The sequence below is a fragment of the Vitis riparia genome, chromosome 16 (genome assembly GCF_004353265.1).
Source record: "Vitis riparia cultivar Riparia Gloire de Montpellier isolate 1030 chromosome 16, EGFV_Vit.rip_1.0, whole genome shotgun sequence".
Lineage (NCBI taxonomy): Eukaryota > Viridiplantae > Streptophyta > Magnoliopsida > Vitales > Vitaceae > Vitis > Vitis riparia.
In genome coordinates, this window is record NC_048446.1 from 8887046 (window position 1) to 8903951 (window position 16906).

Sequence of the window (16906 nt, forward strand, 5' to 3'; positions counted from 1 at the left end):
GAAAATATGTTTGACAATTTAAAAATAGAAAATAGTTTTATAATCTTAAAAACAAAAAATAGCTTATTTTTAGAAAATATTTTTTTAGTTATTTTGACTCATTTTTTTTATTTTTTTTAAAATAATTATATAAATATATAGTGATTAAAAATAAAGTATTACAAATAAAAGTTATTTTTAAAAATATAAAAAAAATATTAAGAATATTTCAATTTCTAAACAAACTTTTGTACGTATTGAAAAACATTAGATAATAGTATTTTTCAAAACTATTTTCGAGAACAATTCCCAAACAAAGCCTTAATTTCTATATCTCTCAATTTTCCTTCATTGTCCATTTGGGTTTAAAAATAACATGTATATTTTTATTTATTTTATCTTGAAGTTTCTCCAAATATTTCCATGAATTTTGAATAACTTTTGTCTTATCGATATTTTGACACCATCAATATGTCTCCAATATTTCCGATATATCCGTAAAATCTAAATACTAATATATCCGTATTTATAAAAAATTTTATCAAAATATTCACCAATATTACTCCGATATTTCCGATATATCCGTAAAATTCAAGTACTGATATATCCGTATTTACGTATATTTCAAACCTTGATACTAACTTAAAGAGTTTTGACCACCTCCATCCCAAAGTTGTTCTTTAATAAACCCTTTATTTTCAAGGTTTCATCCTATTCTAAAATGAGTTTGCTTTACTTTAATATCTATTTAAAACTTGATATTAAAAAATTGTCAATGAACTAAAACTTAGAAGATATGTTATAGAAAACAAATGAAAACATAGAAACTACTTTTGAAAACCTTTTCCTCAAAACAATTGAGTATTTAATAAAAAGAAAAAAAGAAAAATTGTTTTCAAAAACATCTACAAACAAGTTTTAACTTTTCAGTTTATAATCATGCATGTGTTAACCCTTTCCTGCCCATTTATATCACAAGCTAAGTATGAGAAAACACAAGAGAGTAGAACTCCATTCCTCTGAACGAACTTCATCACCCCTCTGACTTAATAAAATCTCAGCTATCATCCAGGCTTAATGGTGCCCAAAATCTCAGAATCAGCTGCCAAATCCTAGGGAAAAACACCCCTTTAATTTCAGTATTGAAGGACATACACCCATACAATTAATTATAATTCCAGTTTTTACATAAATAAATGGACAAGATAAATAAAATATAAAAAAACCCACCAAAACCGAATACAATACCTACTGGCTTCATAGCAACTAAACATCAAATTCCAGGACAGGTACAGGGCCAATTTTGACGCAGAGGAAGGGCTACAAAGAGCCATAAGATGAAACCACTTTACCCCTAATCAAAGGCATTTTTTGAAAGATATGAGGAAGAGAGACAATAAAGCTCTCACCATCATATATCAAACAATGGATGAAGGCACTTTTGAGAATATTTCAAGTGCAATCATCTCAAAGGAAGTCTGAGAGATATTAAAAAATACACACAAGGTAGTTGAGAAGGTACAAAAAGTTTGTCTTCAAACTCTTAGAGGAGAATTTGGAGGTTTGAATATGAAAGAATCTAAATCAATCTCTAATTATTTTTCAAGAGTATTGGCTGTTGTGAATTTATTAAAAAGAAACAGTAAGAGTTTAAATAATACTCATGTGATTGAGAAAATGCTTCGATCTTTAGATTCGAAGTTTTATTATATCGTTGTGGTCATTAAAGAATCTCAAGATTTAGATTCTATGATAATGGATCAACTTATGGGATCAGTTCAAGCCCATGAAGAGAGATTAAAAAGGAAGAGATCAACATGTCAATTTAATTGTTAATGTACCTATGAAAAGAAATGGAGCATTTTTCTTAAACATTCAAAATGATGTTGTAAAATGTCTAAAATCTTATGTTAATGACTTCTGTTAGATCTGGCACTTAAGATTTGGATATCTTAATTTTGGTGGATTAAAATTATTGAGCAAGAAAAATATGGTGAGAGGATTGCATTCTAAAGATCACTTGGATCAATTATGTGAAGGATGTTTACTTGGAAAGCATACCCAAAATAATTTTCCAAAAGAAGTAAGTACAAGAGCAACAAATGTATATTGGTCAATTCATCTGAACTCTTTTGGTAAGAATAAATATTTTTTGCTTTTTATTGATGATTTTAGTAGAAAAACTTTAAGTGTATTTTTTGAAGGAAAAATCCAAAGTATGTAGTGCTTTTAAGAAATTTAAAGTACTTATTCAAAAGGAAAGTGACCACAATATAAAGGCAATGAGATTTGATAGAGGATGCCAATTCACATCAATAGAATTTGAAGAATATTGTGAAAATCATGGGATTTATTCACTTCTAATGGTTCCATATTCTCCACAACAAAATGGGTAGCTAAAAGAACAAATAGAAATGTCTTTGACATGGCTCAAAGTATGTTGAAAAGTAAGAAAAGGCCCAAAGAATTTTGGGCTGAAGCTATTGATTGTGGAGTTTATTTGTCAAATTATTTTCCTAATCCAAGTGTATAGAATAGAACACCGCAACAAGCTTGGAATGGAAGAAAGCAAAATATTTCACATTTGAGAGTATTTGAAAGCATTGCATATGCTCAAGTGTCAGATCAAAAGTGATCAAAGTTAGATGACAAGAGTGAAAAATATATCTTCATTTGTTATGACTCAAATTCCAAAGGGTACAGGTTATACAATCCAAATAAAGGAAAAATCATTATTAGTAGAAATGTCAAGTTTAACGAAGACAAAGCATGGGATTGGGGTACTCAAGAAGGCGACTATTATACTCTTCCCCTATATGAAGAAGAAGAACAAACAATGGGAAGCTTACAAGAGATTACTACTCCACTTTCTCCATCAACTCATGAGGTTCCAACAACATCATCCTTATTGGAATGCTCTAGTGGAAGGCCACTGCATTATAGAAGTTTACAAGAGATTTATGAGGTAATAAAAGATCAAAATGATCTAACCCTCTTTTGTCTTTTTGCAAATTGTGAACCAATAGGTTTTGAAGAAGCAATTCAAGACAAAAGATGGAAAGTTGCTATGGATGAGGAAATAAAATCAATAAGAAAGAATGACACATGAAAATTAAAATCCCTTCCAAAAGGGAAAAAAGCTATTAGAGTTAAGATGGGTCAACAAAGTAGAGAAAAATGCGAAAAGAGAAGAAGAAAGATACAAAGCAAGATTGATGGTTAAGGGTTACAAGCAACAATAAGGCGTCCATTATGTGAACAAGAAACCATTAATTGCATCACCAAAAAATTCAGTTTTCCATTATTCAAGCAAGCACATCGATACAAGATATCGTTTCATTACAGAGTGCATTATGAAAAAAAAAAGTGCAATTAAATTTTAGGTTATTTTTACATAAATCAAGTTTAAGAAGGCATGTTGGAAAGTAATCTTGAATTAGGAACTTTCTAAATATTAAAATTAGATTTTATTTCTAAAAAGTTAAGAAATAATATTTTATTTTAAGTAGTTATTCTAGGTTATATTTTTGAGTTGTCAAGTCTCAATAGGTTTCTATATCTTAGAATTAGGAGTTTCTATTTTGTTTAGTGTGAGTAATTATAAATAGGATATGTAACGTTTGAAAAAAAAATAGTGATAGAAGACAATCAACTTTTAATTCTCCTAAATTTATCTTCCTTTGCAATTGTGTGTTCTCTCTATCAATCTCATTACTCCAACCAAATTGGTATCAATGTTTCCTCATATCCAACAGGGGTTAAGTTCCATTGTAAAGTTTTAAATGCCACACATTAACACAAACAAAAGACTTTTGCAAAAGAGCCAAATAACTAAGATCTTTAGTTCGTTGTTGATTACACTCTGTAACACTGCTACATAAATATAAACCACCCAAGCACTTTTACATCCTATAGAGTTGTGCTGACTCATCCCACTTGCCCAACAAAGCCACAAGGCAAAACCCCACCACTAAGAGGGCTGGAAATGAAAAAAAACTATGTGATGATATATAACAGATACAAACAACTAAGCTTTTTAAGGAAATTGTGCTTGGATAAATTTAATCTTTGTTTTCCCTTTTGTTATTCTTTCTCCATTTTCTTTGTTGCCTTCCAAAAGTCTTCACAAACCATTTATGTTTCCATACAGTCAAGCAGTACAATTTTCCAATCAAAATCACTTGGGGAAGCATTTCCAAAGGTTGAAGGGGACGGTGTTAGTGACCATCCCTTAGAACTATCACATACCATTAATAAAGGATTTCCTCACAATCCTTTCCATCGAATAAACTATTTGGAAATGTATCAAATTATTTTCTCTATGGTATTGGCCCTATTAAATGGTTATGAGACACAATGAAGAATACCATGGAGGTAAAAGACCCCAGGTGCTTCATTATACTGCTAGTAGTCAGATAAAAGGACCCCAACTCTAAGTCAAGGCAGTGTCCATTTTCACCTATTTGCAAGAAAACAAATAGAACAATATAATAAATACAAGGTAGTTGTATTACTTGTGGTATATAAATTTTTGGCCTTCTAATTGTTGCATCTCATTGGACAAGAAACATATGGATTTAAATCCCTTAAAGAAAATTGTGGTAAAATGATTTAGGGCATGTTTAACAACTAATTTTTAAATTTTTTTTTTCTTTGTGGTTGGATGATTTAGGGCATGTTTGACAACTATTTTTTGATGATATCTGAAAATGTATTCCATTTTTTTCCCTAAATTTTTTCCATTTAGGTTGATTGCAGTTTTTGGGTGAGTCAATGCTTTAAGGTGTTGAAAGGAGTAATTTAGGTGAAGTATACAAAACTTTTTAATTAGTAGGAAGTGTGTTCTTTTATCTTTTTTCTTCTTTATTATTTCTCTTTCCAACTTACTCTTTTAGATATGTTATGTTTAGTTTTCAAATAAATTAAAAGGAAAAATGTGAGAGAAAGAAAATAGAGAGAAAAAGTAAATAAATAAATAAATAAAGTCAATAAATTATTTTTTTATGTTATTTTAAATTTATTACATTTATTTTATTTTATATATATATGAATTAAATAATTTGAAAATGCATGAATTTTTTACTAATTTTAATTACATTTTATTTTATTTTATTTTCATATTTTCCTAATAAAATAAAACATACAAAATAATTTTAAACTTAACATTTTTTTTATTTCCCAAGTAATTTCTCGAAACCAAACGTAGGTTTGATTCCTCAAAAGATTTGAGGGAAGGCAAGAGGAACAATAAAGAGGAAAAAGAGTTTAAACCTAATAATTTGTTTTTTGATTTCAATTGTTTTAATTCTTTTATATAAAGACTAAATAATTTAAAATTACTTAAGTTTTTAATTAATTTTAATTATGTTTGATTTTCATTTAAAGTAAAACCAAGCATGAGAAATATGCATATATTTGTACATCATGTATAAAGTATTTATATTAAGTACAATATGTGTAATGCATGTACATGTACAAGGCGAATGCCTTTTATAGTCAAAGGCCAATTTCATCATCAACATGATCAATTTTTGAAGTAAAAGACAATTTTTTAAACCTTTGCTTTATTGGTAAACTTCACACATTTGGACAAACCATACATTGAGTATTTTTGGGAAAATATCATAGAAGTGGTTGAAATTTGATGGTTGAATCCTATACTCACAATGTGTAGTGACAAGTTAGGTCAAGTTAATTGTATTTATACATCAAATACAACAAAATTGTACTAAATATATATGGCATGTACATAACATTTCAATTTTCGAGGTCATTTCTTTATAGAAGTAGGTCGGAGTTGATGATTGATCACTATAAAATAGTGTTTGTGTGTGCTTACTCATCATGTTAAATAATCTTACATTTATACCGATGGAAATAAGGTTTCGAATTACCTTCCGAAATGTCTAAAATCTAGATTGGTTGTTTCATTGACGAATTCTTTGTCCCAAATTGTGAATGAAATTACAAAAAACGATAACCACTCTATTTCCACAATATAAATGTCTTAATTATCGTTTTCACAAAGAAAAATAAATATAAGAGAAAAAAATCATAGAAGCGTATTCTTTCAAGCTTTTTGAGTAGTTTTAACTACCAAAAACTATTCCCCATATTTCTCAGTTTATTGGCTCAGGTCAAATCAACCCACTTGAGTACCCAAATCCATCTCCAACATACACATTATGTACCGAAAATTTGTATTTAATGCATAAAATAGTTGTATTAAATATATGACACATATAAGTCAATTTTGTTTTTATCTCCAAAATGAAATGTAAATTTTGGTATTAACTAGAAATTATAATTGATATAATTTCAAATCTTATAATCTGTTTGAAATCTAGTGAATAATATTGAAACAACTTGTTTAACTCTATGTAGATTTTATTGATCTTACTAGTGAAATCGTGAGAATGACCTATGTGTTCATTCTTCTTCCATCATATATTTGGTTAAATTGGTGCAAATATGATAAGCTCTTTAATTTTTTAGCTTGATAAAAAAACTTTAGTTGAAATACCAAAAATAATGATTTTATTAATATTGATTTTTACCATAACAAAGTCAAAAAAAAAAAAAAAAAAATACACTTGGGTTTGTTCGCATCCATGTCTATGCTAGAAAATACAATATAAATATATTAATATTTCTAATTTGATATGCATATTCAAGAACAAATACTATTTAAATTTATCTATGATTCAATGGCTTACTATTGTTTTATTATTTTAAAAATTAATTTTTTTTAAATTTTGCCATCATCATTATGTCAATCATCTTATTCTAATGATTTAAGAAAAATTGATTTTATTATTTTAAGTTATGAAACTAAAGAAGTGCACCAAGAACAAAAGGGCCTGGTTCTAATCCAGACTTTCCTCTCTTTGAATCAAGTATGGGGAAAACAATCATCACCCACAACCATCTTCATTTTCCTCTGCAATGACAAGGGTTTTCTTGTCAAATACATTTTCTTTAAAAAAAAAAACATTTTTTAGGCTAAAAACGCTTCTTAGAATCATTGTCAAACAAACTCTAAGCAATTTTTCGATACTACAAGTTTTTTCAAACACCAGTTGTTTTTTCAAAAGTACTTTTTAAGCTAAAAACATTTTCTAAAACTACTGTCCTACAAACTCAAAGTCTCTTACTTTAATACCCTTAAAAGTTTCAAAAGTTTATTAAATTATCAGTTGTAACTTTTACAGGCTTATAGCTTACAATTGTCATGATGGCGTCGTTGTCAACTGGCAGCAATGTGTTGGGCTAAAGTTGGAGGGGGTGGCAGTGATGCAAAAAGGGGGGAGAGGGAGAGAAGGGGTTGTAGTAGATGTTAGGGTAGAAGGCAAGAGATGAGTTTAAGAGGCAAAACAACATCGTTTTGAAAGGGAGAAAAAAAAAAAACCTTTCGAACCATTCAGTTTGTTCAAAACCGACTAGGTTAACAGGGTTCATCGGTCCAACCGCCGATTCTAGTGGTTCAAGGTCAATTCAAAGGTTGGTCGGTTTAAAGAAGCGAACCAGACCGAAATGGTAACCAACCGACGCTTCAATTGGTAGGATCGATTAGTCCGGTTCAGTTTTTAAAACCATGATTTAAATTGTATAAGTGCCTCATTTTGCTTATTTTGGATATGAGTACGAGTTTGCACTTTTACAGACCTCAGGATGCATTTAAGTCCTTCTCACATCCCATTCCCCATCCTAAAACCGTGGGTACATCATCAAGGTTTAAATTTGAATGTTCTATATCAATGGTCCATTCTTGGAAAAACTAAATATTTTCAATTAGTAATTGCTACACCTTACTTGGATCTAAAATTGAATTTTTGAAAGTATTTAGTATTTGTATTCATTGTTTTCTTAATTAAGTTTCAATCTTTTAATAAAAAATCACAATTTTCACAAACTAAAGTTTTCATAAAAAGTAGTAGTTGAGTCAATTTAGGTAAAGATAAACTAGTTCACTTGTTTCCTTAAGGTTGATACCTAATACTAAAAGTGGAAGTAACTTTCTCTATGATTTTTCTTAATTAAAGTTACTACATTACCACTTTAGTGATCTTCTACATAACATAGAGGTTCTATTAGTTGGTAGCATTTTAAATTAATCAAAGAGATAGAATTAGATGTTAGAAACTTTTGTCTCTCATACCTCTAAGAACTATCCTACATTTTTTCCTTACACTAATAATTTTTCTCCATGAATGTCTTGAATGTTTCATATACAGTATATAAGTTTTCAAAATAATTGATGACAACAACCATTGTCTTAAAACGTGACTATACTTATTATGAAATTTGTCAAATACAAAATAAATGTCTATAAACTCAATTGAATATCAAAATGATTTCCTTGAGAGAAAATGAAGCACTTATACTATTTCATAATAATAACTAATAAAATATTTTGGTTCCCTTTAATTTAGTAAAAGAAAAGGAAAAAAAATGAATAAAAAACAACATTTCTTGATTAATTCATTTCCAAGAATGGAAATTTTATCAAATTAATTGAATTCTTAACTATCTAGTTGTTATTATGTACTTTATTTAAGCATTAATATGGTTATTATAAAACAGTTGAATTACTTTATGTCTTTGAGTATGAAGGAGAACCTGATAGAACCACTTTATAAATATTATTTAATCCATTTTGTGAGACTTGTATTTCAATTCGGATGAGAATAATTTATGTTAGGATAGAGCCCTTAAAAGCATGAAATGCTATAACATTTATTTGGATTTATGATTAACAAGATTCCAATTTCTCATTTCTCTCTTGTTTTATGCATTATATTTTATAAGCATTCTAACTTGATTACTTAATAAGAGGATTTATAACTTCAGAATTGTAGAGGTAGTCTTGAAAGGTTGATAGCTTTCACCTAATACACCCAAGTTATGTACAATGTACGAGACATGGATTGAATGCTCAAATCAATGTCAATACATTAAGATGATAACAAGGGGATAGTTAATTCTAACTTTGTTATATCATGTCTTGCTTTAAATGGCTTAATCCCAACAAACTTCCACTAGCCCCAAAAGTAGACCGGGCACTACAAAAAGATTCTGCTCCATAGTCATATCACCTCCTTGTACTATCTCATAGTAATGTAACACTTTATCTTTATGTGTTTCACCTTCTAGTGATACTTTAGTTCTTTAGACTATGTCATTGTCCCACTGTTATCATATAATAGTATCTTAAATGATATAACCAAGGGAACTACCCATAAGCCAAAAGGCTTCCTTTGTTGTTATAGAACCAACAAAAACCATTTAAGAGAGTATACATATCTAGAGGTAGACCTAGAGAGTCCTCATTAGACTGAAAGTCCAATTCCCGGTGAAATGAGTACCAACTCATCATAAAGACTCACAAGCATATAATCTCGCATTCTCCAAAGATACTTAAGTATTTGCTTAACATCCGCCCAAAGCTCTAATAAGGAAATAGATTAATATTAACTCATTATTCCTATAACAAAGCAAATATTTGGTCTAGCACATAGCATTGCATATTTAATGCTATCCATTGTAGAGGCATAGGATACCGCCTTAATGTGATATCTCTCGATGGATGTCCAAGGACATTGATCCTGAGAAAGACAACCCCATTGCAGGATCTTCGTCCTATGCTGATGATGAAGTTGGTGCTTGTGGTGCAACTGGGGATGGTGATATCATGGTGCGTTTCCTTCCCTGGTAGTTCAACAAATCCCAAACTTTGAAACTTCAGCCTGGAAACTGTTGTTTTTCCAGTTGGTATTAAAACAAAATTTGGAAGCTTCTCTTCTAAGTTAGCTAAAACTGGAATTTTTAAAATGAAGATTGTTTAAATTGATTGAGTATTCAAAATCTTTGAGGTACTAAAATGGGCTGAGCTCCAGCTAATGTCTTGGTGAAATTCAAAATCAATGTTGTAGAGCCATGATGAGCCAACCTAAACAAAGCATAGGCTAGGCAGGGTTTGGCGCTAGTCAGGCTCGATTTGGCTTGAACTCTCTATGTGGAGGTATTCACTGTATTCCCCTAAAATAGCAACTGCCTGCAATTATGAAAAGCCTAATGAGTTGGTTGTGCAATATTATTGATTATTGTTGATGATTTTGGCACCTTTTTTATTTGGCTAATAATACAAAATTGATGTAATTTCCAATGTTATTAGACACCTGTATTTGTAGAAGATACTTTTTGGTATCTATAATAACAAATAAGAAATGTTTTAATTGTTCATAAATATATAGTCTAATGCAAGGCTGATAATTGAATTTAAGATAATTCTGAATTAGAAATAGTATCCCATTGCATTCTGGCGGGGTTATGTAGAAAGCTGGTAAGCAACTAGAACAGCAGCAAAGGGAATCCTCTAGCTTAACTAGTTTGGATGTGTATAAATTAAATCTAGGGTGGAGAAGTTCTTGATACTCATAGAGCCCTATATTACATGTGTTTTGAAGCCATAAGGATTAATAGATTTAAAGTGACTTTGACAGTGATTCTATAAATTGTTTCTAGTATTTTTAATACTTAAAAATTTTTATTTTTCAAGTATTAATGGTAGAAACACTTTCTAACATCATTGTCAAACACACTCTTAAAATGCGTTTGACAATGATTTAGGAAGTGCTTCTAATTTTTCTAATACTCTGAAAGAAAAAAAATTTCAAGTATTAGAAAGACTAGAAACACTTCTTAAAATCACTATCAAACACACTCTTAATTTAAAATTAAGTGGGGTCCTTAGTTTCTTTTTGATAGTTAATTTTTATTTATTTATTTATTTTATTATTATTATTGTTATTTGCTTAGGATGCTCTGTGAATCCACTTTAAATCTCAGTTGTGAGACAAATCAAGGTTGTGTGTCATCCTTCAACTTTTTCTATATTCTAAGAAGCTGGTTTGTCCAGGTGTTTAATTTTAAAAAAAGTCAGATTTTTTGAGAAAATAGCTTTGGTTAATTAGCTGCAATTTTACTGAGAACATGACGAATATAAAAGTGATGGTTTAGAGGGTAGGGTGATTTTATGGCATCCCAATTTTGGAAATACTTTGATGGAAAATCACCTATAAAATGAAAAACTCCAAATGAATCTGGAGTCATGATAACGTGAAGAAATATGTTGAATTCAAATAAAAATTCCCTTTTACTTTTATATCCTTATTCTAAAGTTCCTGGAAAGAGGATTTATAAAATGATGAGCTAAGGATATTTTTACTTAATTTCATTTTTGGTTTGACTGGAGTTGTCTCTCTTTGTGTCTTTAATCAGGAATTTAGTAAAGGTCAAGACCCATGCAAAAGGCCAATCTAATGGCTACACATAGCATCGGAATTTTAATGCAGAAATGGAGGTATGTCAGTTTGGAATTTCTGGTTCTATTTCCTAGTCCATGGTGTATATCTGGTCTATTCTAATATAGAAAGCAAGGCAACCTTGTACTTTTCATAGGAGTTCTCTTAATAATTTCATCTTATATCAAGAACAGTAGTTAGATTATTAAAGAAATAATTAAATTTATGAGATATTGAGATGGATAATGATGACAGTTATGCAATTCTTCAAGTTAAAGCTCCACGTAAGAAATGTTTTTTAAATTATTTTTGAAGGGCAATTTTTGAGAACTAGTGTTTTATTGAACAAAAGTCAATTTAAAAACTTGAAAAAATATGTTTTATCTATTTTCTATATTTTTAAATATATTTTAAAAATAATTGTTATTTATAATGTTTTTTTTTTTCTTATTCTCTATATTTGTATAATCATTTTTTAAAATAACCTGAAAAAAAACAACTTAAAGATACTATGAAAATACCAAATTTTCTATTTTTTTCTTTAATTCTAAAGAACATAAAATTGTTTTCAATAGTAATTGCTAAATAGGATCTAAGACATGCACCCAATTCTTATTTTTGATAAGAAAGAACATTGTTTATTTTAATTATTTTGCAATCAAGTTGTAATATCCCACAAGATTGCCCTTAGCCTCGGGGCATAGGGTGTTATACAAGGGGTTAAGTTCAATTGCAAAGTTCTAAGTGTCAAACGTTAAGACATGCAAAAGACCTTTGCAGAAGAGCAAAAACAACTAATATCTTCAGTTTGTGGTTAATTACAATCTACATTAATACTACTGCATAAATATAAACCACCCAAGCACTTTTACATCCTAGGTTGCTCATTATACTGCTACTAGTTACATATAAAAGATCCTAACTCTAAGTTAGGTGAGCATCCATTTTCACCTCTATGCGAGAAAATAAATGGAACAATATAATAATACAAGGTAGTCAAATTACTTCTAGTATATAAATTTTTCATACTTCTGGTTGTTGCACCCCACTGGATAAAAAAAAAAGGCAAATGAAGCGATAAAACTAGCATTTGCAGTTTATTACAGACCTCGAGGTTTTTACATTGTTAGTACTATCTCATTACTCAACAAAACAGGAAGTTTCAAGAAGAAAAAGAGAGAGAAATCAAACAGCAGCAACAGAATAAGAAGAAAAAAAATGGAAGAAATAGAGCAATATGAAAAGCACATGAATTTAAATCTCTCAAGAAAACTGTGGTTGGATGATTCAGGGCATGTTTGACAACTATTTTTTTTAAACATTTTTTGTTCTTTAAAAAAATAAGGAAAATATGTTTGACAATTTAAAAATAGAAAATAGTTTTATAATCTTAAAAACAAAAAATAACTTATTTTTGGAAAATAATTTTTTAGTTATTTTCACTCATTTTTTGAATTTTTTTAAAAAATAATTATATAAATATAGAGTGATTAAAAATAAAGTATTACAAATAAAAGCTATTTTTAAAAAACATTTAAAAATATAAAAAAAAATAGATTAAGAACATTTCATGTTTCTAAACAAACTTTTGTATTGAAAAAACATTAGATAACAATATTTTTTAAAACTATTTTCGAGAACAATTCCTAAACAAAGCCTTAATTTCTATATCTCTCAATTTGCTTCATTGTCCATTTAGGTTATCACATTCCAAAAATTTTCATATCCCATCAATGTCATTTTCCATCCAAATGCACCAAGGAACCTTGTTCAGAGGTTGAAAAGGGTGGTGGTGATAACACATCAGGATTAGCCTTGAAAACTAGAGAAAAATGAAATAAAATAAAGCTTTTCCTACAAGTTTTTATTTACTTAAAGAGATTCCATATCTCCCTTGAATTTTCTGTTTTATGGTTAGGTGCTCAAATGAAAGACTTGCATACAAGTTCTAAGGTTGATGTAGAGGAGCCCAAAGCATAGTTTCACTCAACCAACTATAAGAAGGTTTGCAAGTAAAACAACCTCAAGGGACTTGTACTGTTGCTTAACTTCCCATAAAATAGCTTAACTCCAATGCAAGGCAACTTTCATTTTGCTTTTGTCCTTTTTCTATGTGAAATAGATAGAAGAATTTAATACATGCAAGCCAATGATAGTACTTACTAATATGTAAGCGCGCAACTTGATAAAAGAAAGGAGTGATAAAAGAAGTGACAAGAATAACACTTTCAGTCTGCAGTTCAATACAAGCCATAATCAAGTTGCATTGCTACACTACATATTATTAAGAAACCCAAGTAGTTTTACATCCATTCGCCAACACAAACACAAGTTGAAGTAACACCATGACTAGAAAGGAAAAAGAAATGAAGAAAGAAGTCCAACAATTCAAGTAGTATACATAGATTAAGAAATCTTTCAACGAAATTTGGGTCTGATAAATTTAGCCTCTGTTCCCCCTTCTTTCTTTCCTTGTCCATTTTCTTTGCCGTTTTCCAAAGGTTTTCACGAACCACTCATGTTTCCATGAGGTCAAGCAGTACCCAATTGAAACTCCGATTACTAGCCCACTTCCGTATCCCATTAATACAAAATTCCAATCAAATTCACTAGTTGAACCTTGTTTAGAGGATGAAGATGTTGGTGGTGATGCCTCAGAACTTCCACATGCCCTTGACAAAGGACTTCCACACAATCCTGGGTTCCCATCAAAGGAAGCATTTGGAAATGTTGTAAATTGATTTCCTTGTGGTATAGGCCCCGTTAGATGATTATGAGACACATTGAACATTGCAAGGAATGTTATCCTTGTTAGTTGCAAAGGGATCTCTCCTGAGAGCTGGTTTTGGGAAAGATCCAACGACTGTAACTGTGTTAGGTCCCCCAAGGAGGATGGGATATGGCCAGTAAGATTGTTGTTGCCAAGGTTCAACAAATGAAGCCCATTGAGGTTCCCAATGGAGGTTGGAATTTGTCCTTTGAAATTGTTGCCTGATAAATCAATTGCTATGAAAATATTAGGGATCTTCTCATAAAATCTCTGCATACCTTTATTTGTCATTGTCATTGAGTACATGTAATGGGCAGTCCATCCATACCCTAGGATTTGAAACTCCGGGCGTGCCTGCATGTACCTAAGGTCGTTTGCAATATCTGTAAGTTTCATGGCATCCCAACTTTGGAAATACTCTGATGGAAAATCACCTATAAACTTATTGTCGGAGAGATCGACGATGCGTAACTTGGGAAACCTGAAATTGGAGTGCCAGCTCCCTATTGCACCATGGAATCTGTTGGATCTCAAAATAAGAACCTGTAGCTGTGGGAGGGCTCCAAGCCAAAAAGGGAATATATCATCGATTTGATTGTTTCCGAGAACAAGGTGCTCGAGCATCATGCAATTGGCAAATGATCTTGGTATTTGGCCTTGGAATTGATTTTCACCTAAATCAATCACCCTCAAATTGTTTGGCACTGTGCATGTTTGAGGAATGGGGCCATCAAGGCTGTTGCTTCCCAGATCCAGTACGAACAGAGATTTGCTCAAGTTGGCCAGACATTGGGGAATCCTGCCACTCAAATTGTTACTAGACAAATCAAGTAACATAAGAGAACTCATGTTGCAAATAAGTGGCGAAATTTCTCCGGTCAGTTTATTTCTAGAGATTGAATATTCAATGGTTGATGGTGGTGGAATTGGAAGTGGTCCTTGCAACATGTTAGAATCAAGTTTTAAACTGCTTAACCTGGACCATGGAAGCACAACTGGATGTTGGTCAAAGCCGGTTAAAAGGTTTCCAGAACGGTCAAGAGCCTCTAGGTTTTCTTGGCTTATGTTCCACATCCATTTTGGAATTGGACCATGAATTTTATTACTGGAAAGGAAGAGTAGCTCCAATTCATCTTGGTTCTGCAGGAAATCAGGAAACTCAGTTAAGTTGCATGAATCCAATACTAAAAGCTTAAATTTAGGGAGAGTAACATTGGTTCTGGTGTAACCGAGCAATGATAACATTTTGTCTGATAATTGGAAACTGGTGAGGTTTTTGAGCTTAACTAACATGTTAAGTTCCACTGTCCCATTCAAGGAATTTCCTCCTACAGAAAGATATTGAAGATTTACAAGTTCAAATAATGAACTTGGGATTCCACCTTCTAAATTGTTTTCCCCAAGATCTAATATAGTTAATTGGGTGAGGTTCATGAGCCAAGATGGGATCTGACCACTCAATTGATTCCTTGCAAGAGTCAGAGTAGTTAGTTGACTCATACTTACAAGAGAGAATGGGATTTCTCCAATTAAATTTATTTGGCGGAGATACAAAGCAGTGAGTTTTGTTTGCTCACCAAGCCAAGCAAGGGTCCCAACACTGAAATTATTAAAAGAAAGGTCTAAAAAAGTGAGTTGGGTAAGATTTGCCATGAAAGAAGAAGGAATTTGGCCACTAAAAGAGTTATTTGAAAGGTCTAAATAGGATAACTGGTGAAGGTGACCAAGTGGAGATGGGACCAACCCAGTGAAATTGCATGAGCTGATGTCCAACTCAGTCAAAGAACCAAGCCTTCCAATTGAAGTTGGTAACTCACCAGAAAAACTTGTACCACCAAGATACAACACTTTTAACGGACTGGTTTCCTGAAATTCAGGCAAATAACCAATCAGATCTGGATTGTACCTCACACTAAGAAACTGCAGGCTTGGTAGCTGAAAAATGTTCATTGGGAATTCACCATGCAATCCACATTCTCTGAGAAAGAGAGTTGTCAATGAAGATAAATTTGCCAACTCATGAGGTATTGTTGAAGAAATGTTCACCTCGCTTAGATGAAGTTTCTTTAAGTGGGCAAAGTTCTGAACCAGATTTCTCAAGCTAGGATTTTGAAGCTGCAACATTGGGTTTGCCGAGAGATCAAGGAAAACCAATTTGGACAGTGCTAAGAGTTCGGATGGGATTTGGCCAGAGAATCTAGCATAAGAGAGATCGAGACTCCTAAGCCTTGAAAGTTGACCAACACCGAATGGGATCTCAGAGTAATTGAAATGATTATCAGAGAGGTCAAGCCTCCGGAGATGAACAAGACTGAAGAGGGTGTTGCTGGAGTTGATAGAACCATAGAGACAACTGCTGGCAAGGTGAAGGCCGATCACATGGCCAGTCTCCCTGTCACACTCAACACCATCCCAAGAGCAGCAATCACTTCCTTCTCCTTCTCCATGGGATTTCCACATTGCAACTTTTGGATAAGCAGAAGGATCACCAGAGGCATGCCCATCAATCAAAAAGCTTTGCTTGAACTGAAGCAAGGCAGAGCTCTCACTATCATGGCACAGTGGCTGCTGCATAAAAGAGGAAGAGTAAGCCACCATTGGATAAAAAGATGAGAGTAAAAGGAGAAAGCGCATGGACATGAAGAGACACAAAGTTGAGCCCATATTTTCTATGGATAATAAGAAAGCAAATGGGAGTGATAAGGGTTCACAGCCAGGATCCATAGTCTTATATAGTAACGAGCAATGTGCATTGACTGCAATCCAGTAGACTAGTCTGCCCATAAATTTTAAACCGTTTCCGAATTTGCCCCTCTATGAGCCCCTGTTATTAATATTAAAAATCTGACTCACA

The 16906-nt window shown here is 31.6% G+C and overlaps 1 protein-coding gene across 1 annotated transcript; it reads right to left on the reverse strand.

The window, feature by feature from the left end:
- Nucleotides 1–13725: 13725 nt before the first annotated feature.
- LOC117933232 (receptor like protein 27-like) lies at nucleotides 13726–16650 on the reverse strand. Its single transcript, XM_034854619.1, has 3 exons — nucleotides 16099–16650; nucleotides 15870–15987; nucleotides 13726–15380 (listed from the first exon to the last, which is right to left on the reverse strand). Exons 1-3 carry the CDS (start codon nucleotides 16648–16650, stop codon nucleotides 13726–13728), a joined length of 2325 nt encoding a protein of 774 aa, XP_034710510.1.
- Nucleotides 16651–16906: the final 256 nt, after the last annotated feature.